Here is a 27,689-nt window from a genome sequence, read left to right on the forward strand (position 1 = left end):
TGTGTTTTTTATTTTATTTTTTTAGCAATAATTTTTATAAAATTTTCATTAAGTGTTATTATATTCTCTACACGTTAAATGTGTTACTATCTCCAGGTCTTTATGCCCATATTTTCTTTTATAGCACTCATCGATTTATTTAAAAAGTTCAGCTATCACTGATTTAGATGGATCCTCTGAGCTGCCAGCAAGTAGGTTAAAGGTAACGCCATAAAAATCCAAACTAGGCGCGTGGGTGAATTGGCAGATGAACATCAACCAGTGGTGTAAATTTACAATGATGGCTCTGGCAGCTCACAAACTCATATGAACAACATGAGATGACTAAAACACACAAACTTACCATAGAGTGCCTGAAGGTCCATTAAATTCTCAATATCACATAAATGCCCAAGGTAAAGGCATTATAGAAGATGAGTGCAATCCAGGTATTGAAGTAATAGACCACATTTATTTTTAAACCATACAAGTCATAAAGACTGTTTGCAAGGCTTACATGAACCTATATAGAGCCTGAGTCTTCCATCTGTGCCTCCCACCGAGACTGTGACATCACGTCTGGCAGAGCAGCTTCTCCTTAATTGGCTCTGGATGCTGGTTTGTAATCACAGGCAGCCAGGGCTCTCCACTTTGCCCAAACTGTGTATTCTCCTGCCGGCTTCCTGCCAGACCTCTGATGTAATTTCCGGGCCATCAACCATGCCATCCAGGGCTTCCAGGTGTCTGTATTTACCTGATTCTGGCAGCTGTTGGTATAGAACGCTCCATCTACATCTCCAGAAAAAGGCCCAGTATACAGCCATCTCCTCTTCTGAAGCCAGGGCAATGAGTCATCTTCTTCCATCACAGGCTCTATACAGGTTCGTGCAAAACTTGCCTTGTACATGGAGTTTTTATGACTTTTATTCCTAAATCATTAGATCATGAATGTGGCCATTTACTGCAATACCTGGTTATCACTTATGTTCTATATTGGCCTTCTTTTGGATGTTTATGTGATATTGAGAATTTGATGGACCTTCAGACTCTCCATGACAAATGTGTGTAAAGCTAACACCAAGGTATAGGCTGTAGAATTGTCTAGTATTTACCAGAGCCACTGATGTTGAGCGTGGGGCTTTTTTTCAAAACCATTCCAAGATTTCCACACTTGGGACCCTCACTGGCACTACTCAGTTTAACTAAAACAAGTTAGAATGTGGAATCATAGGGCAGAGCTGCAGTCAGGTTCATGTGGGAGATCAGGAAAAGCAGCTGTTATTAATGCTAATGATGAAAAAGGTTCGGGCAGGTGTTGGACAACCAGAATGAAGCCTAATAGTACTAGGTCAAGGAATAAGCAGAGTCAAACCAAGTGCATGAGATCATACAACATGCCCTAATGTTGTAAAGCGCTGTGTAAACTGTCGGCTCTATATAAATCCTGTATTAATAATAATAATCGGGCGCAACCGTTAAAGTAGTTGTACTTCAGTTTCAAACACGCCTTTAGTTGTGTACAGAGGCAGTTTAAAATGGAGTTCTTGAATTACGTCAGGTGTGAGATGCTGCATCAATGTAACACAACCCTTTTGACTGCTTTCACATTTGGGCCTTATACACACTGGATGTTTTTAAGGTTACTGTTAGGCGTGATCTGATGTGTGTTTGTTTGTTTTTTCTCTCTGCCTCTAAATGCCCCTGAATACTAGCCTATGTGTCAGTGCACACATAGGCGTTTAGAGGCAGAAACCCCCCCCAAAAAACACTGCCAGTGCATCCAGGGGCAGCAGCGTTTTAGCAGTTAAAAGCTTAACACCCAAGCACTTGATGTGCCTAAATGTGCCAAGATATGTTTACAAGCGCTGAGTGTTCTTTCTGACAAAACGCTGCTGCCAGGAGGAAAGGCATCAGAGTGATGGGCAAAGGCCCTATGTGCATAAGGCCTTGAGCTCTTCCTAGGCAGTATAACTCGGTCAAGTACAGCAAGGAAACCACAGAAAACCGAGAATGTTGTACAAACCAGTCAGGGGCCTGTTCATACAGTTGTTCTCATAAGTTTACATACCCTGGCAGAATTTATGATTTCTTTGCCATTTTTCTGAGAATATAATTGCTAAAACAAACTTTTCTTTCACTTATGATGAGTGTTTGGCTGAAGCCATTTATTATCAATCAACTGGGCAGCACAGTGGTGTAGTGCAATAGCACTTTCACCTAGCAGCAATAGGGTCGCTGGTTCGAATCCCAACCACGACACTACCTGCCTGGAGTTTGCATGTTCTCCCTGTCCCTGAGTGGATTTCCTCCGGGTACTCCGGTTTCCTCCCACACTCCAAAGACATGCAGATAAGTTAATTGGCTTCTCTCCAAAAATTCTCCCTAGTGTATGAATGGGGACATTGGATTGTGGGCTCCTTGAGGGTAGGGACCGATGTGAGTGTGCAATGTACAGGGACAATTGTAGACACCTCACTCAGGTTGAACTAGATGGACTGGTGTCTTTATCCAACCTTACTAACTATGTAACTGTGTTTAGTCTTTTTAAATCATAATGACAACAAAAACTACCCAAATGACCCTGATCAAAAGTTTATATACCCCACACAGTTCATAGTACCATGTATTTCCCCCTTTAACATCAATGACAGCTTGAAGTCTTTTGTGGTATTTGTGAATGCGGCTCTTTATCTTCTCAGATGGTAAAGCTACCCATTCCTCTTGGCAAGAAGCCTCCAGTTCCTGTAACTTCTTGGGCTGTCTTGCATGAACTGCACATTTTGAGATCTCCCCAGAGTGGCTCAATGATATTGAGGTCAGGAAACTGACATGGCCATTCCAGAACCATCACTTTATTCTGCTGTAGCCAATGACAGGTTAACCTGGCTGTGTGTTTTGGATCATTGTCATGTTGGAATGTCCAAGTATGCCCTATGTGCAGCTTCCTGGCTGATGAATGCAAATGTTCCTCCAGTATTTTTTCATAACATACTGCATTCATCTTGCCATCAATTTTGACCAAATTTCCTGTGCCTTTGTAGCTCACACATCCCCAAAACATCAGCAATCCACCTCAGTGTTTCACAGGAATGGTGTACCTTTCATCATAGGGCTTGTTGACTCCTCTCCAAATGTAGCCTTTGTGGTTGTGGCAAAAAAGCTAAATTTTTTGGTCTCATCGCTCCAAATGACTTTTTGCCAGAAGGTTTGAGGCTTGTCTCTGTGCTGTTTGGCATATTGTAAGCAGGATAATTTGTGGCATCTGCGTCGTAATGGCTTTCTTCTGGCCACTCAACCATACAGCCCATCTTTCTTCAAGTGCCTCCTTATTGTGCATCTTGAAACGGCCACATCACATGTTCTCAGAGTCGTGTATTTCACCTGAAGTCATTTGTGGGTCATTCTTTGCATCCCAAACAATTTGTCTGCCAGTTGTGGCTGAAATTTTAGACTGGTTTGGTTTCAAAAGAACCCCTCATTTTCCACTTCCTTTTTAAAGTTTGAACACTGCTGATTTGGCATTCTCAACTCCTTGGATATCTTTTTTATATCCCTTTCCTGTTTTATACAGTTCAACTACCTTTTTCCCGCAGATCCTTTGACAATTCTTTTTCTTTCCTCATGTCTCAGAATCCACAAACGTCAGTGCAGCACTGGATGAAAGATGCAAAGGTCTGTCAGGAGTCGAGAAACTCATTGATATATATATTTTACACACACTAATAACAAGCAAACAGATCACAGGTGAGGATGGTTACCTTTAACAGCCATTCAAACCCCCTTGTGTGCATGTTATAAGGCCAAAATTACTGTGTATATAAACTTTGGTCAGGGTCATTTGGGTAGTTTCTGTTGTCATTTATAAATAGTTGATTCATAATAAATGGCTTCAGCCAAATACTAACCATGAGTGAAAGAAGTTTGTGTTAATATATATTCTCTGAAAAATGGACAATAAATCAAATTCTGGCAGGGTATGTAAACTTATGAGCACAGTTGTATGCACTTTTTGTTTTGAATAGAGCAGAGATGGATTTGCTTTTATTGCTGTCTGTGCTCCCATTGGGGCTCCCGTTGCCCCCTCTGTTTTTTCTTTTTTACTGTTATCAGTAGTAAAAATAAAAGAATATCCAAAAATGTGGTGTTGTCACCAGAACAATAGAGTGTACCGTGCCTTGAAAAAGTATTCATACCCCTTGAAATTTTCCAAATGTCATGTTACAACCATAAACGTTAATGTATTTTATATGATAGACCAACTCAAAGTGGTACATAATTGTGAAGTGGAAGGAAAATGATAAATGATTTAAAATAAAAAGCTTTTTAATATGTGAAAAGTGTGGCGTGCTTTTGTATTCAGCCCCCCTTAGTCAGTATTTTGTAGAACCACCTTTTGCTGCAATTACAGCAGAAATATTTGTCTCTACTAGCTTAGCACATCTAGAGGGTGACCTTTTTGCCCATTCTTTTTTTGCAAAATGACTCAAGCTCGGTCAGATTGGACGGAGAGCATCTGTGAACAGCAATTTTCAAGTCTTGCCACAGATTCTCAATTGGATTTAGGTCTGGCCTTTGACTGGGCCAATCTAAAACAGAAATATGCTTTCATTTAAACCAGTGGTTCTCAACTTCTGTCCTCAGGACCCATTAACAGGCCAGATTTTAAGTATTACCATGGAGAAGCGCAGACTAGAATACTGCAATCACAGAGCAGTAAATTATATTGTCTGTGATGTGTTTCAGTTATCTTGCAAACTTAGTCTGTTAGTGGGTCCTGTGGACTGGAGTTGAGAACCACTGATCTAAAACAACCTCTGCACCAGTCTTGACTCTTTTGCAGATACTAACAGGTTTTCTTCTAAGATTGCCCTGTATTGGGCTCCATCTATCTTCCCATCAACTCTGACCAGTTTCCCTGTCCCTGCTGAAGAAAAGCATCCCCAACAACATGATGCTGCCACCACCATGTTTTGCAGTGGGGGTGATGTGCAGTGTTAGTATTCCACGATGTATAGCGTTTTTCTTTTAGGCCAAAAAGTTAAATTTTTTGGTCTCCTCTGACCAGAGCACTTTCTTCCACGTTTTGTTGTGTCCCCCACATGGCTTTCTTTGAACAATGGCTTTTTTCTTGCCACTCTTCCATAAAGGCCAGATTTGTGAAGTGCATGACTAATAGTTGTCCTGTGAACAGATTCTCCCACCTGTGCTATGGATCTCTGCAGCTCCTCCAGGGTTACCATGGGCCTCTTGGCTGTTTCTCTAATGCTCTCCTTGCCTGGTCTGTCAGTTTAGGTGGTTGACCATGTCTTGGTAGGTTTGCAGTTGTGCCATACTCTTTCCATTTTCTGATGATGGATTGAACAGTGCTTCGGGAGATGTTCAAAGCTTGGTATAGTTATTTTTCTAACCTAACCCTGCTTTAAACTTCTCCACAGCTTTATTCCTGGCCTGTCTGGTGTGTTCCTTGGCCTTTATGATGCTGTTTCTTCACTAAGGTTTTGTATCGAACATCCTGAGCGCTTCACAGAACAACTTCATTTATACTTTGATTAAATTACACACAGGTAGACACTTTTTACTAATTTTGGTGACTTCTGAAGGCAATTTGTTCCACTCGATTTTAGTTAAGTGTATCGGAGTAAAGGGGGCTGGATACAAATGCACGGCACACTTTTCAGATATTTGTAAAAAAAAAATGAAAACCTTTTATCATTTTCCTTCCACTTTACAAATGATGTGCCACTTTGTGGTGGTCTGTCACTTAAAATCCCAATAAAATACATTTACGTTGTTGGTTGTAACATAAAATGTGGAAAAGGGGTATGAATACTTTTTCAAGGCACTGTAAATATTTCAATGGGGACACTAGTTCTGGTGACCTTGGTAATATGCCAGGATTTTCTCACTTTGGAGGGATTTTCTCTCACCTCCTGTTTTGGCTACAGGAAAGGAAGGGAAATCTTCAGAATGGGACACAGATGGCAAAATATAAAACAAAAACCGAAAGGGTATAAAATGGGGGGGGGGGGGGCTGCCTTTAGTTATACTTGAGGTGCCTTAACAGGTTGAGGGAACTGGGACCCCAAGCAAGGAGATAGATAGATGGAGATATATATATATATATCTCCATCTATCTATGTGTGTGTGTGTGTGTATCTGGTATTGAAGTGGTTAAAATATTATATTATTCTCCAACAAAAACTCGTCTGTGGTCTTCATTTTACCTCTCAAGTATATTCTCAACTATAGAAGTTAAACTCCTGGTCTGCAGTTACTTAGTAAAGACTTTGATCACTTTTCATAGGCACCAAATTGGCCTTATGCCAATCAAGTGATACTATGTCAGTCGTTAGTGTCTCTAAAAGTGAGAAACAATGGCTTTGAAATAACAGAGCTCAAGTCCTTATGAGTGGTCCCAGTGCTTTATTCACCTTTTTTATATAGTCTAAATGTTTTTGGACCATATTTAATTTTGAGCCAATTGGGTTCATTTGGGGCAATCCTCATTGTGATTGTGGTCTTGGACTCCCCAATTATCCTTTTTGTATACACAGAGCTGAAGAAGGTGTTTAACAATTCTGAATTATCTTGAAAAGGACCTATATGCACAGACTTTACATTTTTACTATTAATATATTTGAAGACTTTTTGGGTGTTTGTCTTACTCTCTTTTGCAATCTGTCATCCAATTGAAACTTTACAGCCTTGATTACTTTGACATATTCTGTTTATTTTTTATAGCTTTTGAATGATGATAGTGTTCCTTCATTTTGTTTTAAATGGTCTTTTACTATTAATAGCTTCTCTTCCTTTTTTTTGGATATGAGCCACATAGATGGCATCAACTTTTTTTTTTTTTTTTTTTTTTTTTTTTATGCCCGCAGTATTTTTTTTTGCTATCTGTTGTGGGCCACTTATAGCTGTTGGTAGCTATGCCGTCACTCATCTCTGGGCGCAAAAGTATACATTTTGACTTTCTGCAGTTAATTGATTTGTGTGTATATTCAATTAATTTTGTTACAATCTAAAACTGCAAGGTAGTTTATGAAGATTGGTAAAGTCATGCGTTCATTTATAATAAAACCCCGCTATTAGCCACTCTAAAGCATCTGTTTAATGAGTAGTGCCGAGTAGATATGTAGTATATGCAGTTGTGACAAATTGTAAACCCTTTCTAAACTGTCTTAATTTATAGATAAATTGATTCTAAAAATGTGTTCTGGTATTCATGCGATTCATTATACTAAATAGATTAATATGATTTAGTAAAACCTACACATTCTATGTTTTGCATCTCTTTATTGAACAAATGAATTCAGCAACCAAGGTTACAATGTAAAAGTATGTCTGCCAAGAGAGATTATTAGATAGATACAGAAGCTTAGAATATGGCAGAAAATTACAGAAAGACTTCCCTCTATCAGTCCACAATCAGAGGGCGTATCTTGGTGAAAGATTGCTTTCTAAGGCTGGGCACACACTAGAGCGAATATGATACAGGTTTCCCCGCATTCCAATTCGCATGTCAGGAGATTGCGACCGACTCTCTATGGAGCCAGTTCACACATCTCCGGAGTGGCTCCGCAGCAAATTGCACAGGAGTCCTGTCCATCTTATTCGTTTCAGGTCCGAATTCAGACAAAAATTTGGACTGAAATTGGACCTGAAATGGTCCAATGCTGTGAGCTGCTCCATGCTTCAGTGCGAACCCAGCCTGAAGGTCTAGACCGCTTGCAGCTACAGAATGAATTCATTGGTCTAAGTTGTACCAGAATGTTTTACAGCAGACTAGAATGACGTTTGTGGTCTAAAATTTGGGTCATGTAACCTTGTCTGTCAACTTCTGGAGTAAATTTAAGACTTAATTTAGTTTGTGGTTCAGTGTAGACCTTAATTCTATTGGAATGCTATGGTGACCGCTGACGGAGCATTTTAAAGTGGTTGCATTTTTTAAAAATTTGGCTGCTAAATATCTTTTTTCACATCGCTGATTTGCCGTCACGTGACCACTTTCTGCTTTCCTTCCCTGATCTAAGGACTAAAGTGGGAGGGACTGGGTTTCCCCTCTGATGTCATGTTAAACGCAAACGCTGTGTAGTATATCTTGTTCTAACAGGGGCTGGCAGTAATTGTGTTCTGCCACAATTAATAGCGGCGGGAGGGGAGGGGCTAATATACAAATATATTATTACACTGAACACATTCATCTATTTTTAGGATAGCTTGAACATCAAACGCTAACTATCATGATCATTGTCGGTTTGATGTGGGCAAGTTTATTTCAAGACCATAAAATACTACATTCTAATCAGGTTTGATAATCAGGATTTCTTTACTTGTTTGGTGTTGGAAACTGTAATTCCTGAGTATTTTGTTCATTAGAACCTTGTAGAAGTTTACTCGATGCAGTGCACGACATTATTTATAGTCTCTGAATAATTTCTGCCTGGCGGGAGAAAAATCTTTCCTATTTGTGCATTTTAGACAGCCTGCCAAATGTCTGAGGCGTCACACTTGAACTACTTTATGTAAACAGCTGACACGTTGCAGGTCATTTCATCCAGCTTAAATAATACTTCACTTGCAGTCAGGATCTTTTCTTATACAGTAAATCACTTATCCCTGAGGACTCACCCTTACGCACAGCATCTTCTATCCTTTTGTCCTGCTCACCCTCTTTCTCTGCATCACTGCCCCCTTCAGGGAGGCATCATTGACAGGCAGAGTAAGATACAATAGAGACAGACAGCATGCTGAAAGTAGCAAGCTGGTTGAGATGCAACAAGAAATACACTGACAGTGACACATTGACGTAGTTACAGATTGGGTGACAGCCAGGCGAACTGATAAAGTGACAGACTGTTTACTATATGGTGACAGACCTGCTCAGTCAGTGTAAAAATTACTGATGATGACCATATGTATTTTTGGGGTCTTGTGGGACTTGACAGATTTTCTGCTGCTCTGACACCGTGAAGTGGCTACTAGTTATTTGTGGCTTGTATCTTCAATGGATGCTATATCCTGTAGAGTACCATGGCTGAGGGCTAAGCAAATGTTCGTTCATACTTGAATATAGTTCAATTTTACAGCTCTCCTAAATCGGCAATCTTTTGCTTGTTAAATAAGGTCTTATATACTGTATAGTTGAAGTACAGTACGGCATCCTAATGTTTGCATGCTAAAATTAATTTAATAATTAACCTGCCAATCTTGTTTTCTTGAGCTCAGTGAGCCAATTAGGGAAAACATTGAGGTTATCACATGTCACGCGATACTGCAGGCCTTTTTTCTTCAAATGCATAAAAAAAAACACAAAAAAAAACCAAACATTTTGGAAACATATTTTTTATGAATTGAGCCATTTAGCTCAATAGACGCTAGAATGTTTTAGATCTGCAGTGAGCGCTAGGCATTTTGTCCCTCTTCAACTGTCTTATGCAATATAAACTGATTTGTCAAAATCGATGGTCTCCAAACTGCGGCCCTTTGCTTTCTTTTATCTGGCCCTTGGGGCATTATTCTCTGCACTGTCAGCAACAGTGAGGATCAGTTTCTGCCACTAACACTGGAGCACAATTCCTCTCACTGATGCCAATGATGGGGCAACTCTTCCCTCCACTGACAACAATGATGGGGGCACACTTCCTCCCACTGACACAGACTTTTTTACTCCTGCTGATCACCATCTGCCCCCCATCAAGTTTGAATGACTCGTAAACCGTCCCTTTGTTTAAAAAGTTTGGAGACCCCTGGTCTAAATCACACAAACCTGCATCTATAGGTGGATCTCAAAAATTTGAGTATCATCAAAAAGTTAATTTAGTTCAATAATTCAATTCAAAAAGTGAAACTTGTATAGATTCATTACACGCAGAGTGATCTATTTCAAGCATTTTTTTTTTGTTTTAATTTTGGTGATTATGGCTTACAGCTAGTGAAAACCCCAAATTCATTATCAGAAAATTTGAATATTACATAAAAAGATTTTTAACAGAAATTTTGACTTGCTGAAAAGTATATCCATGTATAGTATGCATTCAATACTTGGTCAGGGCTCCTTTTGCATGAATTACTGCATCAGTGCGGCATGGCATGGAGGCGATCAGCATGTGGCACTGCTGAGATGTTGTTGAAGCCCAGGTTGCTTTGATAACTGCCTTCAATTTGTCTGCATTGTTGAGTCTGGTATGTCTCATCTTCCTCTTGGCAATACCCCACAGCTTCTCTATGGGTTTAGGTCAGGTAAGTTTGCTGGCCAATCAAGCGCAGTGATACCATGATCATTAAACCAGGTATTGGTACTTTTGGCAACGTGAGCAGGTGTCAAGTTCTGCTGTAAAATGAAATCGGCATCTCCATAAAACGGAGGGAAGCATGAAGTGCTCTATAATTTCCTGGCAGAGGGATGTGCTGACTTTGGGCTTGATGAAACACAGTGGACCAACACCAGCAGAGGACATGGCTCTCCAAATCATCACCGACTGTATAAACATTACACCGGAAATCCTGCAACTTGGATTCTGTGCCTCTGCACTCTTCCTCCAGACTCTGGGACCTTGATTTCCAAATGAAATGGAACATTTACTTTCATCCAAAAAGAGGACTTTGGACCAAGGAGCAACAATCCAGTCCCTTTTCTCCTTAGCCCATGTAAGATGCTTCTGATGTCTCTGGATCAGGGGTGGCTTGACACAAGGACAGTGAGGATGGTGAGGAGCCTGTGTGGTGGCTCTTGAAGAACTGACACCAGCTGTAGTCCATTCCTTGTGAATCTCCCCCAAAGCCTTTTCTTCACAATCCTCTCCAAGCTCTTTATCCCTGTTGCTTGGGCACCTTTTTTCTACCACGCTTTCCTTCCACTAATATTTTTGGATACAGCACTCTGAAAAGCCAGCTTCTTTAGCAATAACCTTTTGTGAGTTACCCTCCTTGTGGAGGGTGACAATGACTGTCTTCTGGGCAACTGTCAAGTCAGCAGTTTTCCCAGTAATTGTGTAATCTACTGAACATTTTAAAGCCTCAGGAAAGCCAATGGGAAGATAAATGGCTTTTTGTGTAGCCTGTAATAATATTTAACCAAATGGGAGGAGGGGGGGTATTACGTATTTTAGGAAGAGAGGTTTGATGTGGTGGCGGTACTGTCCAGGAGTGAGCCCGGTTGTGCCTCTGTCTGACAGATTTAATGTGCCAATTGGGATATATATATAAACCCTAGTGAATCCTTCCTGGATTTTTTTTCTTTTAGGTTATTAGATATTCTAGTTAAAGGTAAGCAAACAGCTGGCTGCCCTTAGAATTTGTGTATTAGGTATTTTTTATATGTAAGAAGGTTATTGGCTTCTCACCAGAATGGGCTGACACCTGGGCATGTCCAGAAGAAATAGGAGAGCCCATCTGAGATTTTCATCTTCAGCAGCAATTGCTAATGGCGGAGGTAAACTTCATAAAGTTCTTCTGGTGGGTATATATATTGGTTCATTCAAATTTTCTACAGTGATTCCACAGGCACTTTGTTATTTTAAAAAAAAAAATGTTGTGCTAGCCCTGCCTGCTCTTTGTAAGGGTTTTGTACAGAGCAATCTGATGCTCCTCTTCTTGGGTCCACCACCAGTGCTCTTAACCTTCTCCCGCCTGTGCCCCATAGCAAGCTGCATGCTCAGGGGGTACTCATGCAAAGCGGTTGTATAGTCTTTATTTATTTTTATTTTATTTTTTTTCCTATAGGCAAGTTAAAAAAAAAAAAAAAATTCCCTGCAGCGGCGCATGCGCACAGTGGATTCTCGGCTGGAAGCCCAGCAGACGCGGGACCCTGCCAAAAAGAAATCTCCATTTCATGCGTGGGAGTGACTATGTCACTGCTCCGGCCACTCGCAGCGGTGGAGCCGCGATATCCGGAAGACACGCAGAGGGAACATGTCAGCTCCCTTGGCGTGTATCGGGTGAGATGTCAGGGCCTCATTCTAAGGTAAGTGTTTCATAATGAGCTAGTATGCACTGCATACTAGCTTATTATGCCTTTTTCCCTTACAGGTCTGACGGAAAAAAAAAATATTTCAGTGGGTTTGCTACCACTTTAAATATGGCATGTATTTGCCAGGGTTGGACCATCTGTTATTAGATGGTAATAAAGCCCACAAAACTAAATGTTGCAAGTGGACTGTGAAATAACTGGAAAAGTTTAAATATCCACAGGCCACTTTGCGCCTCTAAAAAAAAATGAGAAAAAAAATCTGTTTGTGAAGGAGGCAAGATATGTTCTCTTAGAATCTGAAGGTAGTTCTGTTTTTATAGAGTGTTTGGGTTGATAATTGGTAGCACTTCTGTTTTAGTTGTTGTGTTTGTTTATTTTATAACCTGGACTGGGACCATGCTCTGCTAGGATTTTATGGAGGTTTGATAGGGTTGTTGGGGGATTCCGAAGGGTCAGAACGATACTATCCACATATAGGTACAGTATATGGTGACTGGGGCTATTCTGGATAATAACACTCTTAGGCCGCGTACACACGCGCGGACTGTTTGCCCAACCTTGTTCGTCAAACAGTTTCGGCAAACAGTCCGCTCAAAATTTGCATGAGCGGACTTGCCCACACACGAGCGGACTGTTTCAGCGAACTGTTTGCCAAACAGTTCGCTCAACTTTTGAAATGAACGGACTCGCCCACGTAAGGCGGAGGCAAATCCGCCCATTTCGAGCGTGTGTACAGGTAGGCGGGGCCCGCGAAGGAGACCTCGCGGGCTCCGCCGCCTGGAATGGGCTTAAAGGGGAACCCCAACGCCGAAAAAAATCGGCGTGGGGGTTCCCCCAAAGTCCACACCAGACCTTTGTCCGAGCACGCTACCCGGCCGGCCAGGAAAGGGGGGCGAGCGAGCGCGCCCCCCCTCCTGAGCCGTACCAGGCCGCGTGCCCTCAACATGGGGGGGTGCCTTGGGGAAGGGGGGGCCGCGAGGCCCCCCCACCCCAAAGCACCTTGTCCCCATGTTGATGAGGACAAGGGCCTCTTCCCGACAACCCTGGCCGTTGGTTGTCGGGGTCTGCGGGCGGGGGGCTTATCGGAATCCGGGAGCCCCCTTTAAGAAGGGGGCCCCCGGATACCGGCCCCCCACCCTATGTGAATGAGTATGGGGTACAATGTACCCCTACCCATTCACCTGTGAAATAAAGTACAAAAAAAAACACAACACAGGGAAAAAATATTTTATTGCACAGCTCTGGGGGTCTTCCGTCTTCGGGGGTCTTCTCGCCGGACTCCTCCGCTATCTGTGTGTAGCTCTTTTACTAGAGGAGGAGTCCGGCTTTCTTCCTCCCCGCCGCCGGCCTCTTCTCCCGACTTCGGGGGTCTTGTCCCCCTCTTCGGTTCTTCTGCCGGGCCACCGCGCCTTCTTGTAGCTCTTTTGCAGGCGGTGGCCCGGTCTTCTGTCGCCGCTGCCTTCCGTTCTTCTGTTGCCGCCTTCGGTTCTTCTGCCGGGCCACCGCGCCTTCTTGTAGCTCTTTTACAGGCGGTGGCCCGGTCTTCTGTCGCCGCTACAGTTTGCTCATTTCGAAAGTAGCCTACACACGGGCGGACTGTTCGCTCAAACACAGTTTCAGCGGACAGTTTTTCGGAATTTCCGAAAGACTTTGTCCGTCCAACTGTCCGCTGAAACTGTCCGCTGAAAGCCCACACACGGGCGGACTGTCCGCCCAAACACTGTTCAGCGGACAAGGTTGGGCGAACAGTCCGCCCGTGTGTACGCGGCCTTATTCTCCCTTTTTATGGTAGACCTGAGTGATTGATTCAATACAGAACACACAAAAAGTAGATGGCAATGACTGTACCTGCCTTGTACTATTGTAAATGTTACATTTCTTTGCGAATGAATGTGGGAATTGGACTATTGCTGTGGAAGAGGTATATATGGTTCAAACTAAAGGGCCCTTAGCAGCTATGTCATAGGGTGGAAAATATAAATGGGCAGCTCGGGTGATAAAAAAAAAAGGCTCTGGTGGGTGTGCTGCTAAATAACTTTTCTCATCCGCAGTATACAGTATAGCAGTCTTGTGACTTCTATCGGTGTCCGATCAAGCACAGGTTAAAGCTTGTAGGAGGAGTTTGTGACTGCCACTTGAGAGTGCTCGACCCCTGACCCGCTGTCTGGACAGTGCTGATTGGCCCTGTACTGACATTGTCCCATGCGATTTTAAAAGAGAGAACTTCTATTTATTTCTAGGTGTGTTCACACCTTCTTTTGGCTGTGAGGAATATTTGACGACCTATTATGCTTCTTTGAAGCATGAAATGCAACATTTCTCATGAGTGCAGTTGAACACCTCAGGTTTATTGAATCTCACAAATGTGCTTGAAAGCTAACCGCACAAATCCTTCTGATTTGATGTCCACCTTGTCTATTTGTTATATATTACTTGAAACGGATGCCTCATCTGTAAAAAAAAAAAAAAAAAAAAATACAAATTGTAACTTTTTTTTTTTTCTCTTAAGAGATACAACATTTTTGGAATAAAGATTGTATCTGTGTAAAATCTACATAAAAACAGAATACATTGATTATTTTTTGGAATATAAAATATAAAAAATATCAAATGTTCAAAGTGAGAAAGCGTACCATTTAAAAAAAATAAAAATAAGGTAATTTTGAAAATGATGGTAGGAACACGTCTCAAAGTTGGGACAGGATCATGTTTACCACGGGGTAGCATCCCCCCTTCTTTTACCAACACTCTCTGTAAACATTGGATTCTATTTTGTGTGTGTGTGTGTGTATTGTGGTTTTTAAGCATTGCAACATTTTTGGATTTGTACGTGGCACTGAAGTTTAGTTCTTTATTTAATGACTTCCTTTAATTACTGTGTGGATAGAAATGTCTTAAATGTTATGCAGAATGAATAGAAATTGGAATTGAAAGGTTAGATTAATTCATTGCATGTTTGGAAATATGTGAAAGTGGGGCAGGGGGTGCAATTAACAAAGCTGTAAAGGTTCTCAAGAATAGAAAGAAATCCTAATATGTAGAGGTCTTTTTATAAAAAAAAAATACTGTGCAAGTGTCTTACAGTGGGTATAAATCTTTACATACGCCCATGAAGTGACTAGCCTCAGGTGATACACAGATCCTCCTCATTTAAGTGGTACCTGTTTATCTGCTGCCCTCTCTGCTCTGCATCCTCCTAAAACGCACAGATCAAAGGTTATTTCTCAACAGTAGAAGGCAGGAGGCCGGGATCTGACTTCACATACTGTGCACAGCTAGGGCACAGAACTGGAAACCTGATTGGAGGGAATGGACACACCACCTCTCTATACAGAATTATAGGGGAAATATACACAGCGGAGGTTGTCAGTCAGCAGCTGTGTCCTGGGGTGGGGGCAAACTGCCACTTGGGATGCTGATTAGTTGGTATTGACTATCATCATTGCTATGATCCCATCCTGTGGTTAAAATATAGCCAAAACCTTGTTTGTTTTTGTCTGTCTAGGTGGCAGTTGCCACTGAAAAAAAATGTACTTTAGCAGTTGCAGTAATGCACAAAGGTAACATTTGTAAGCATCCCTGCCAATGTTAGTTTGGCGCACTCACTGTTATATTAAGATGTAGAGAAAAATAATTAAAACACATCAAGTAATAAAGGAATTTAATTTACGGATTACTTTAAGGCTGGGTTCACACTGCTGCGGGGGGAGATCCGGATGTGATTCGCACCGCAAATCACATCCGATCTCCGTAGCGATGCGAGTACAGCCATACAGATAGTATGGCTGAATTCGCATCGGTCCAGCAGCAAACTCGCACGGGACCCTTTTTTTTGGTCCGCAACAGAATCGGATCGCATGGGGGTTCACACCGATCCGAGTCGGCAGATCGCACTGCGATATGTGGACGGATCTGGGGGTGTCATTAACATATCATTGACACTCCCAGCCGTCCGCATAGGGCAGTGTGAACTGCCGGCGGGAGTAATGCGATGCGGGAAAACGCTGCGGATTTGCGGCGTTCCCGCATCGCAGCGGTGTGAACCCGGCCTAAAGGAGAAGTATGGGGAAAGCTTGCTTGGCTGTACTTCTCCTGTGGGTCACAGGAGTGATGTTCGTTCTGCAAGCCTGTGACCCATTTTCAGTTGACAGCAGGCTGAAGTCCCAGAGTCAGTCAAGGTTTGGGCAAGATCATGACAACAAAGTCGGGATCTGTCCACGTGCTTGGACTGGCATCTGGCTCAACCTCTCAGCGAGCCACTGAGAGCCTGAGCTGGTTGCTCCTGTCCCCTCCACAGCCCAGCGCTCCTTGAGAACCGAGCGATTGGGAGTGTTTGAGTGCTCAGTTCTCAGTGTTAGAGCTGGTGGGGGACAGATGCAGCATCGGACCGATCCTGCATCCAACTAGGTAAGTATGATTCTGGAAAAAAAAAGTCCATACTTTTTAATTGCATAAATAACCATTTATAATATTTGAGCTCATGGTCTTTAAAATGACTTCAGACTGACCAATTGAGTAGTGATAGGTTTTTTTTCTTTTCCAGTACCTAAGTTTGGGTTATAGATTTTTTTTTTTTTTTTTTTTTTTTTTTTTCTTTCATATTTTTCACTCTTTGTCATTTTTGCACAAATATACAGTTTACTTTTTATAAAAAGTAAGTGTTTAAAATGGAATCCTAACCTTCTGGTATTTTTTTTTTTTTTTTTTCTATTTTGCTTTCATTTTTAGGTGTACATAAGAAGATTGATGTCCATTTTTCCCTTTGTACTGGTTGTCTTCTTTGGATTGAGTATGGCACAATTGCAAGCAGGTGTTCCGGATGAAAAAGAAAAAACAACAGCCTTAAAAGGTATCCTAGGCAAACAGCAGCGTGCTATTTCCATGGTTGGTCTGTAAACCTAACCATGAAGAGAATGTCCACCACCCCTGTTCTGCTGCCTTTTAGAGTAGAGCAATCTTGGGGACTTCTGGGTATCGGGACTGTTTAAAGTAGGGGTCTCCACACTACGGCCCTCCAGTTGTTCAGAAACTACAATTTCCATCATGCCTAGTCATGTCTGTGAATGTCAGAGTTTTTCAATGACTCATGGGACATGTAGCTCCACAACAGCTGGAGGGCCATAGTTTAGAGATCCTTGGTTTAAAGTATATCCATTTTGAAAAATGTAAAAACATTGTGTGTGAGCCGCTTGGGCTTAGAAAAGGAGCTAGTCCTGGTTCACTGCTATGAGTGCTGGCTGGGGAGGGAGCCCGTCCCGGCTCCAAACATCAGTGTGTGGAAGTATGACTATCCCTTAAGCCGCACATTGAAGGAAGCCCTGAGGGGTGGAGCGAAACATATTGGGGGAGGGGCCTGGTGAGAGCCCAGGCTGAGGTTGCCATATTCCATCACGAGTGGGCTTCCTTCAATGTGCGGCTTAAGGCATATTCATAAGGCAAATTTTAAAACCTATATTTTCACATTTGTATTTCAGTTATATCTGGCCTACTCCAATTACGCTATGTGCCTGTTCGCACACAAACATGCATTAAAGTGGATTTGCATTGCCTTTCGTTTAATGTGCAATGACGCATATTTATGCACGCTAAATTACTATGCATCTTGCAGGTTGTTTCCTCTGACATCGCCTCCTTTTCCTGTTTGTGGGTTGAGAGAGAGTGAGAGAGAAAAAGAGAAAAACACATTTTTGTTTTGGAGAGGCATTGGCAGATGGGATGTGTAGTGTAACAGCCCGAATTGTTGCACTATCTATATGGAGAGTGTAGTAAGCCAAACTGTGCTATTGAGTGCATCCATTGCTCATACAACAAGAGAGTTGAGGGCAGTTTTGGATCTTGCATATTTATTATGGACCAGAAATGCCCCCCGTGATTGCCAGGTTTTCTACAACACACAGCCATAGGTTGCTGTAACACACCGTCTTACTGTGATGTTAATTGTCGTCCTATGGCCTGGAGATTTCCATCACTACCTATTATTTTCTAACTGACAGTGGTTGTTGGAAACTGATTTCTTATGTTCTAAAACAGTTCTGAGAAGGATTGATTTGCTGTGCCCAATCAGTGTAAGCAGACCTTACGTTTTAATGAAAGCAATATTAAACCCAAAAGCAAACCTATTAATTGCAGCTTAACAATTCTTAGACGTGACGGCTGCATTCATTTTTTCTTTTTTACGCTTTATTTTCATCTAGTGATCCAGACAGTAAGTTTGGATAGTTGGTAAGCTCTTCTGCAAATTTAGCAGTTTAGAGTTTTGAGACAAACCATTTACCACTGACGGGTGCTTACAATGACCGGCTTTCATTTGGTCATGTAAAACTTTTATTCCAAAAAAAACAGAAATAAAAAACCATAAAAAAACTGTTGTTGTAAATGCTTGTGTAACTGCAGTGTAAGCTGGAGATTGGCTTCAATTTGTCAGTGTATTTAAATCTTCTGGTACATCTAACACTCCCCTCCCCCAAGATTAGTAATGCTGCTATCTGCTGTGCTCCTTCATCCAGAGTGGAGGCACTCTAATGCAGGTGGTGTGTTACTGGCCAGATCACCAGATGAAAATTAATTCGGCCACCACAAACTAAGGATTGGTAAGCTGCAATATATTGCATCACCTCAAAGCCAACTTCAAACAATTTAAAAATTTTCGTAACAAGCAGTAAAAAAAAAAAAAGTTAGGGTTTGTTCGTGCCAGCAGCCACATCCTACCACGTCCTACTTTACCACTCTGGCAGTTGTCTGTCTCCGGCTGTGGTAGGGGTCAGTGCAGTGCATGATTTAGCGCATTACACGGCTCCCTTTCTTTTCTTTTTTTTTTTCTTGTGCACAAATTTTATTTGAAGTGCACAGAATGTGCAGTTCATTAGTGTGATTCAGTACGGTGTGCTGTGATAAAATACAGCATGTCTGCATTTTATCGCAGCTCCAGACTGCGTTGCATTGTGAATGGGAAACCATTGTTTTCTGTGTGTTCTGGCAGTGTCAAGCGTTTTTACAATGCAGCATTAGGCTGTATTTGCACGATGTGTGAATTCAGCCTAATAGAGCTGAAGGACCTGTGATAGGCAGTCTTCAAGTGTGCTGACTATGCCTGCCCTTTTTATAACCCCCCCACATTTATAGAACCAAGGGGCGGACTGACCATTCAGTGGCCATTCAGGGTGGACTGGCCACTCGGGCACTGCCCGAGGGCCCTGGGCCACTAGGGGGCACCATCAGGGTTGCCAGCCTCAGTAAAACCAGGGACAGGATGTAAAAATCTGTTTGTTTTTTTTGTTACATCTTTCTCTGAAATGTCCCTTACCGACATCCTTTTGGTCTAAAAATCCTGAGAAGTTCGGAAATTAAGTTATGTGCAATAAAACTATTGAGCACACTAACTGAAATGTATTTAAAGTTGATCTCCACCCAGAAGGGCAAGTTCCGCTTTAAGGACTCATCCCCAGTTCCTGTTGCACAATTGGCACCTTTAAAGGGGGGGGGGGGCAGGTATCCAATTTTGACAGGTACCTACTTCCCACTTGCGTTCAGAGCACCACGGCGCTCGGAACGGAAGTTCTCCTTGCTCCTGCAGTCTTCTGGTGGGACACTGATAGGTCCCAGAAGACTGTATCCTCCGATCACAATGTGCAGCACAACTTGCATATGCGCAGTGGGCCCCTGGCTGTGAAGCCACAAGCTGTCACAACCGGGTGCCCATAGTGAAGATGCTGGCTCCGTGAACCGAAGACAGCAGGTGAGACCGATTGGGGTGAGCACACCGCTGGATCGTGGCACAGGTAAGTGGCTGTTTTTTAAAAGTCAGCAGCTACTAAAATGGTGATGTGTTCAATACTTATTTTACCCACTGTATATACTCTCATTAAGCCTGTAGTGCAGTGCAGAATACAACATCACCATTTTAAAATTTCAGAAATGCATGAACTGTTGTTTCTTGAGATACGACAATTCATACAAAACCCAAATTGTATTGATTTTTTTGTGATGTAATTAGAAACTGAAAGGCACCCATAAACATTTATGAGTAATTCAAAAACGGCATGTAATCTGCCCAGCAGTTGTGCTGCTGGCTTAAAAAGCGTCTAGGTGCCACCTAAGCTCCTAAGACGGAGCTTAGATACCCGAAGAGCACTGTGATAATTTTGATGATGAGCCCAATCATTTCGAGCTGTGGCCTGAGTTAGACCCCCAGTTGCCGTGCCCCATGAACAGAGAAAAGATAAAGCAGTGATTCATTTTAGCTTGTGTTAATTAAATATAGAATAGGTGAGCAAGAGGGCACAGCCACCTGTGGGAATGGCTGCAGGTTAATTACTGGACAACATTTGAAAGAGAATGTGTCCATATAGTCTTGTAAAGTATTTAAATTGCCTGTGGCTTACAAAATATTTTCCATTATGCTCCTTAATCTTCGGTGCTGTATAACTCTCCCGCATAACCACCCTAATTTTAGTAACATACATAGCTTCATAATACAAGGTTATACCTGCTCTGACGAGACATGGGAAATCTCCACACAAATATTCTATGGAAATGATTTCTCATTTAGCTTCTGCTATGCATTTAATTACAGAAGACTGAGAAAATGTGCAGTGCTGTGATAGAAGTCAATCAGATGAACCTGGGGAAACTAATCTGCTCATGGTATACTTATTATTGCAGCCATTGTTAAGTCTAAGTAGGATTTAGTCAGTTCAGTGGGTCAAGTGCAGATTTCTGTACAGTGTTCTGATGTAGTTTTCTCATCCTAATCAGTACAAATATGGTGTAATCTTGTTTCTCTTTTAATGAGTCATTGGCCTTTTCTGAACCGAAACCATTGGAAAGGACTTGAGCGCTTTATCTTCACCTCGAAGTGTGTTAACGCTGTAGAACAAATAAGATACTTTTTGCATTTTAAAGCAGATGTTTCTGAAATATGCAGTACTATGTGGCCTTTCTTAATTTCAAAATTTAAAGTGCTAATGAGACCCCTGCCCTGTACTGGACTTCTACAACTTAAGTGACAGATTGATTCCCATCTGTTTAGCATGTCCGTAATGAATTGATGCTGCAAAGGCTAAAATACATGAGCAGGTTTTGATTGCACAGGAAATGGCCCACTGTAAAGTGTTTAAAATCGGAAAGTATTTCAGAACTTACGATTTGGGAGATTTTTGGGAAATCTGTAAACGAAACAGAGAACACACTGGCATAGAGTAAGAACCTAAAAAAATAAAATAAAATATGGGTTGAAAAAAAATTATATAGTGGTAGAAAGACATGCTTCCAACATAGATCTTTATTTCTCTTGTAAATTATCTCATCAACCAAAGAATACACTCATCCTTCCATTAGTGCTTCTTTCAAAGACCAACCTCTTATATACTTTTAAAGGCAGCGCCTCTTCATCAGACCCAACTCACCAGTACTAGCAGATTGCCCTCTTCATCTTCCTCCATGCATACTTGGAGACCACTCCCTTTCAATCAGCATGTAATTATACAATAATAAAATGACGAACTTGCAGCATTATAATGTTAAAGCCGAGAATATATCTTCTTATATCTTAACTCGTTAACTTATCAACTGATTTTCCGTGAATATCTGAGGGCAACAATAAAATAAACAACCTGTATTACATTCTTTACACAATAAAATACAACACATGTAAATGGTTATGGGAAAATATAGGGGGCATGGCCTGGACATGCGTGAGTGAGCTCACTTTTCCCAGGCAATATAGCTGGTAAGGGCAGGACAGGACAGTCGCACATACCCGCTGAAATGACAGGAAGATGCGCAAACTACCCTAATCACTGGAACCTCTTCTGGAGCTCTAGATTCCACCAGGGTGGTGTCTTCTGTGTTTGTTTGTTTTTTTTTATATTAAATCTTACCCTACTTTTAATTTATTATCTTGGTATACAGATTTTCACTTTGCTAAATAGTTATTTTATTTCCACTTCCAGGTCAATTTAAATATCTACCTTCCATTGCTTCACCTTAAAGACACCAATGAGCAGTAATAGGGTTCTCAAATACCAACAGGCACCAACATGTTTTTTCTCCTCTCCCTTTTTCTATAGTTTATCTCTTTCATTGACAATCTCCCTCCCCGGATTATGACCTTCTAACTTCATATTTCTATTCATGCACTCTATGTTGTGGATCTTTTATTGTTGCAGTATCATCATAGAAACTACCCATCAAAAAATATCTGTTAACATGGTGATATAAAAGGTGTATAGCAAGGAAGAAAGAATGACTGTATGATTCTATATTGTATAGTATCTTCCTAAAGACTTGTACATTCCTTATGAAAACATTGCAATAATATTTGATCCTCATGATATTTGTGCTCATCTGTAAAATGTGGTAAAAATTATTAAAAAAATTATTTAATAAAAAGGAAAATGTAGTCATACAGCAAACGTTATGCTTTTATGCAGGGCAAATCCCTTTTATTTGAGGGGGCTTGTAGCATAATTAAAAAAATATATTTTTTTTGGAGAGGTTTTTCTACTTTAACCACTTCCAATCCAGGCCAATTCTGACATTTTCTCTCCTACATGTAAAATTCTTATTTTTTTTGCTAGAAAATTACTATATGATAATTTTTGTTTTGTTTTTTAGCAAAACCCTAGAGAATACAATAGCGGTTGTTGCAACTTTTTATCTCACACGGTATTTGCGCAGCAATTTTTCATGCTGTAAAAAAAAAAAGAAAGCCTTAAAGTTAGTTAAAAAATTAACGATTGCGGCTTCCCAGCCGAGGTGGCGCCATTCGTCTGAATGCAGAGGCCGGGCGTGACCTCATAACATCGCGCCTGGCCTCCGATCATAGTGACTCCGGCAACCATCTGGTCCACTGGAAATCTCTATGATCACCATCCGGGGGCCAGCAGATCCTGTCTCCGACTCACCGTTGGAAGCAGTGAGTCGGTAGAAGCGGGAGGGGGGGCGTCCCCTCTCGTCGCCCGTAAGAATGATCAAGTGGGGGAACAGCCGATATGATCATTCTTATGGTGTAGGGAATCGCCGACACTAAAAGATAATTTCTAAATGATGTCTGTAGTTGCACGCATTCATCAGATATACCCCCACAAAGTCAAGGATGTCCCTGGATGTACCTTTTGGCGGGAAGTGGTAAACCTACTTGGGATTATGTTAAAGTTAATCTAAGGGCAAAACTTATAAGAAAAGAACATAAAAAGTTTAAGAAAAGGATTGAAACCTCTGGCATGTTTGTGCCCCAGCTGGAGAATTTTACCCTCTCTATTTGTTTTTGCAAGTGGATCAGGAGGTGGGAGGAAATCTTATGACAACTGTCAAATTGGGTTCTTCTCTTACTTATCAGAGACTTTCTTTCTCTTTCTGTTGTGTCTCTGGGAAAAGAAGTAAAGAGTAATCTACCCAGTTGGATAAAGATGATGGGGAGAAAAAGTTTTAGGCAATAAATACTTTTATCAAAAGCAGAAAGTAAGTAATTTGCCCATTGACGGACACAGGAACAGCATATCAACATGGGTTATATAGGTGTCACCTAGAGGGGAATGTGTGTGTGTGTGTGTGTATGTATATGTGTGTGTGTATATGTGTGTATATATGTATGTGTGTGTGTGTGTATATATATATATATATATATATATATATATATATATATATATATATATATATATATATATATATATATATATATATATAATATAATATATATGTGTGTGTGTGTATATATATATATATATAAAATATATTATATTCTCCGTCCCCCTGCACCAGCCATGCTGCACTTTACTCAAGATCCTCGTGGCAGGCACTGATCTCCAGAGGGGGAGAGAGGGATCTCTCTGCAAGGCACGCTGCCTACACAAGGGAATACTATAGCGAGCTTAGGTGGGAAACCAACAGCATTGGGGAAGGGGGTGTTTGAAGTTGAAGTTACACACCCTGCACTCTGTACACAGCACACCCCTGAACCCTGCATTCTGTACTTGGCACACCCCTAAATTCTGCACTCTGTACGTAGCGTAATCTTGAACCTCTGCACTCTACATAACACACTCCTGCACTCTGTCAGTATACCCCAGATACAACTGACGCTTTGAAGGCATTTGAGTTTGACATCCCTAGGGTATCTGATGCTTTTATTGTGTGTGTGTGTGTTTTTTTTTTTGGGGGGGGATATTTTCAAAAAGTGTCTGGCTTCTAGTTCAGGCTTTCAAGGGGGATTTGCCAAACCATTGAAGTGTAACGGTTTCCTTATTCTCTTTTAGATGATGCCTTTAGAGCATTAAGTAGCTCCTGGGTTTTTTGGCATTAGGTCTTTGCTGGTCTGGCCTGAACCGCTGCAACCTGGTCCTTGGTTCTCATTTTTTTTCAGGTTTCACCAGGCATATGTTTCTGTCTCTGCTGATACTGCCTTCAGTGGAAGGTGGAATAAATTCAATTTTTGTGCTTGCTGTAAAAACCTTTTTTGAAAGTATGAAGTATACAGCTCCTGTTCCTCAAATGTTGGCCTATTTTTCACACTGCTTGCTACAACTATGACTGGCATGGGAGAGGTTATAGGTCATAGTGATGGTCTACAATCTTGTTTGCACTAATTTCAATTTACCCATAGTAATATACTGTCGCTCAGTTGACTCGGAGAAAGGAATCTTACAATAAATAGTATAGTCTTGTTTATGGCTAAAGATGTACCTTTTTAAGTCATCCCACTTTCAATCTTGCAAAAACACATATACATGCAACTTAACCAGATATCATCATACCTTTTATTTATTCTCTTAACTGCCCATTTTAATGTATTTGTTAGAAGGTTAAAAGATTAAAGAATCCACCAAAAAACATTTTTTTACTAGTTGCTAGAAGTTGGAGCGTTAAAACGCCTGTGGTATTCTCTTTCTAATGGAGCCTTCAAGAAATATAATGTACCGGTATACAATTTAAATAACGTTGAGGTAGCTAGAAATTGGGTGTGTGTGTGTATATGTATATGTGTGTGTGTGTGTGTGTGTATATATATATATATATATATATATATATATATATATAATACATTATATTATATTATATTATATGTAGACTTTATTTTCATTTTTTTTCTTCATGTGATTTCTGTTTCTTTTCCAGGTGTTTTTTTTATATTGTGATTGAGTTTTGAAAGGAAAACCAACAAATAACATGCATTTTCGTTTAGATCTTCTCTCCAGAATAGACTTGGATGAACTGATGAAAAAAGATGAACCACCCCTTGAATTTCCAGACACGTTGGAAGGCTTTGAATATGCTTTCAATGAAAGTAAGATGTATTACAACTTTGTATGGACAACGGCTCCTCTTACTACAACTACTACAAATAAGGGGGAAATATATTTTCTTGATACCTACTAAAATAATTCTGACCATTACTCTGGAGAGTCCCGCAGGTGGTGGTCATATATGGACCAGCCAGTTCTTTACCAAACCAAATGTATTATCCATTTCTTAATGCATTTTATTCTGTAAAACTTTCTGAACTGTAGGCTGGCTTACCCAGGTCTGGATTTCTATATCTATCTAGTTCCAAAACTAAACTAAAATAATTTGCACCAGAAGGTTAATTTTCACTGGTCTGTTTTTTAGGTCATCGTGTTTTTTTAGTATTCTATAGAACGCATTGTTTGTTTTCTTGTAGATGGACAACTGAGACACATAAAAACCGGAGAACCTTTTGTCTTCAACTATCGGGAAGATTTGCATAGGTGGAATCAAAAGCGATATGAAGCTCTAGGAGAGGTAAGCAATTTACATGTTGTCCATTACATTGTAATTGCCATGAGTTATTCTCCTTTTCCCTATTGGATTTTCTTCTGCAATCTGTTCATTTATATACCATCTGTATCACCTGCATAGTTTTTATCAGGAACTTGACCACAAACTCTCAACATCACAGGGGCAGTAAGAAAAGCAAGGAAAAGAAGGTGAGGATGGTAATAAATGACCCAAGGGTCCCAGATCTTGCTAACTTTTTGTCTTGGTAGGGGTGCTAGTCAGATGTCCGTTGATATGAAGCCATCTAGTCTGGTTTTGTCTTGCATTTTAGTGAGATTTAAGGGTTTAAAATGTAATTAGACAAACCATAGATCTCTGGATAGATGAACCCCAAATAAGTTGTAAAGTAGGGCAAACACTTTGGACCAAAAAACAACCTAGCATCCACATATGAAGGGCATCGTCTGCTGTTTGGCAATCCCACAAGCATGAACCAAATGTCCAGGGATTATGTGAGTGAATCTGATTGGTACCATATACCACCTGGTTCGGACCTTATTTGCTGACTCGAGAGTTGTAACATTATGTGGATGTTATGCATTGCAGCTCTAAAATTGCCCTCTTACATAAGGCCTACTATTTAAGTAGGTTGCCCTCTAAAGTGGCCATGGAGCTATAGAAATAGATACATTCTCCTAATAATGTCAGCATTTACCTAATATATCCTACCACCTGTGTTAAGCAAATTCCCCCATATGACTATCTGAGCCCCTGCCTTTTTCCACCTGTGTCAATAAGCTGCACCAGAAATTACTCCTAGCTTCTCTCATGCTTCAAAGAAGGGGAGATACAGAGGCTGCCATTGCTGCCCTCCTGGAACTACTTGTTACCTGGTTGTTTTTGGCTGCAGTATAGCTCGAGTCCCTGAACAAATTCAGATTGGAGTGAAGCCATAACTGCTGATCTGCCTGTATATTTCAGGGCATTTCCTCAAAAAGTAGAAGGTAGCTGGATCACACTGACCATAACATAATTTTAATTTAATGTAAACTGTAAACACTTAAAGGGACATGAAAGCTTCATTTATTTTTTATTAAAATAACAAACATGGTAGACTTGCCTGCCCTTTGCAATGGTTTTGCACAGAGTAGTCCTGATCCTCTTCTGGGGCCCGCTGCCAGCGCTTCAGTCTCATTCTCTTTGGCACATGCCCTGTGCAGGCTGGCTCCCAAGCTCCCGTGTTTGCATCTATTCACACAGACCAGGATGCTCAGTCCCACCCCCTGCTTGATCGGCACAGCATTTTCTTGATAACAGCAGCTTCCGCTGCTATCAACCTACCATGGAAGAGGTAGACAGCAACGAGAGCTGCTGCTCTTGTGCACATCGCTGTATCAGATCAGCCTCAGGTAAAAATAAGGGTGGGTGATATTCTGCAGCACAGAAGGTTTTTCACCATAATGCATTAAGGTGAAAAACCTTAAAGGGGTTGTAAAGGTAATAGTTTTTTCACCGTAATGCATTCTATGCATTAAGGTGAAAAAACATCTGACCATATTTGCCCCCCCCCCAGTCCCCCTGTTTTACTTACTTACTTACTTACCTGACCCCTCGAAAGTCTCGCGCTCGCCCCCGACGTCCTCTTCGCTGCTCAGCCTGGCCATTGATTGGCTGGAGGGGATGGATTGAAAGCGGCGCAGCCATTGGCTCGCACTGCTGTCCATCACATCCAATGATGTGGCGCACAGGGTGGGGGGGCTCGGGGTGGGGCCGAGTGATACAGTCAGTGGCTATAGCCATCGGCTGTATCAAGGGAGCACGCTCGCAAGTGCTTCTCACCATGCGAGGGAGCTCGCATGAACGTGAGAAGTACTTGCGGGGAGAAGCAGAGACAGCCGCCGGGGGACCCCAGAAGACCAGGTTTGGCGCCACCCTGTGCAAAACGAGCTGCACAGTGGAGGTAAGTATAACATGTTTGTTATTTAAAAAAAAAATTCTCCTT

At 41.3% G+C, this 27,689-nt stretch overlaps 1 protein-coding gene across 3 annotated transcripts in view; it reads left to right on the top strand.

Annotated features, from left to right (window-relative positions):
- The window catches only part of ARB2A (ARB2 cotranscriptional regulator A), a 793,098-nt gene that overhangs the window by 28,285 nt on the left and 737,124 nt on the right, over window positions 1-27,689 (top strand). For all 3 annotated transcript variants that reach the window (XM_077462393.1, XM_077462395.1, XM_077462394.1), the window contains exons 2-4: window positions 16,682-16,802; window positions 25,134-25,235; window positions 25,611-25,711. In XM_077462393.1, coding sequence (XP_077318519.1) covers window positions 16,700-16,802; window positions 25,134-25,235; window positions 25,611-25,711 — 306 coding nt within the window. In that variant the 5' untranslated portion in view covers window positions 16,682-16,699. The remainder of the gene's footprint in view (window positions 1-16,681; window positions 16,803-25,133; window positions 25,236-25,610; window positions 25,712-27,689) is intronic.

Source organism: Lithobates pipiens, unplaced genomic scaffold (genome assembly GCF_037356315.1).
Source record: "Lithobates pipiens isolate NorthernLeopardFrog02 unplaced genomic scaffold, aLitPip1_a1.2 Scaffold_3, whole genome shotgun sequence".
Classification (NCBI taxonomy): domain Eukaryota; kingdom Metazoa; phylum Chordata; class Amphibia; order Anura; family Ranidae; genus Lithobates; species Lithobates pipiens.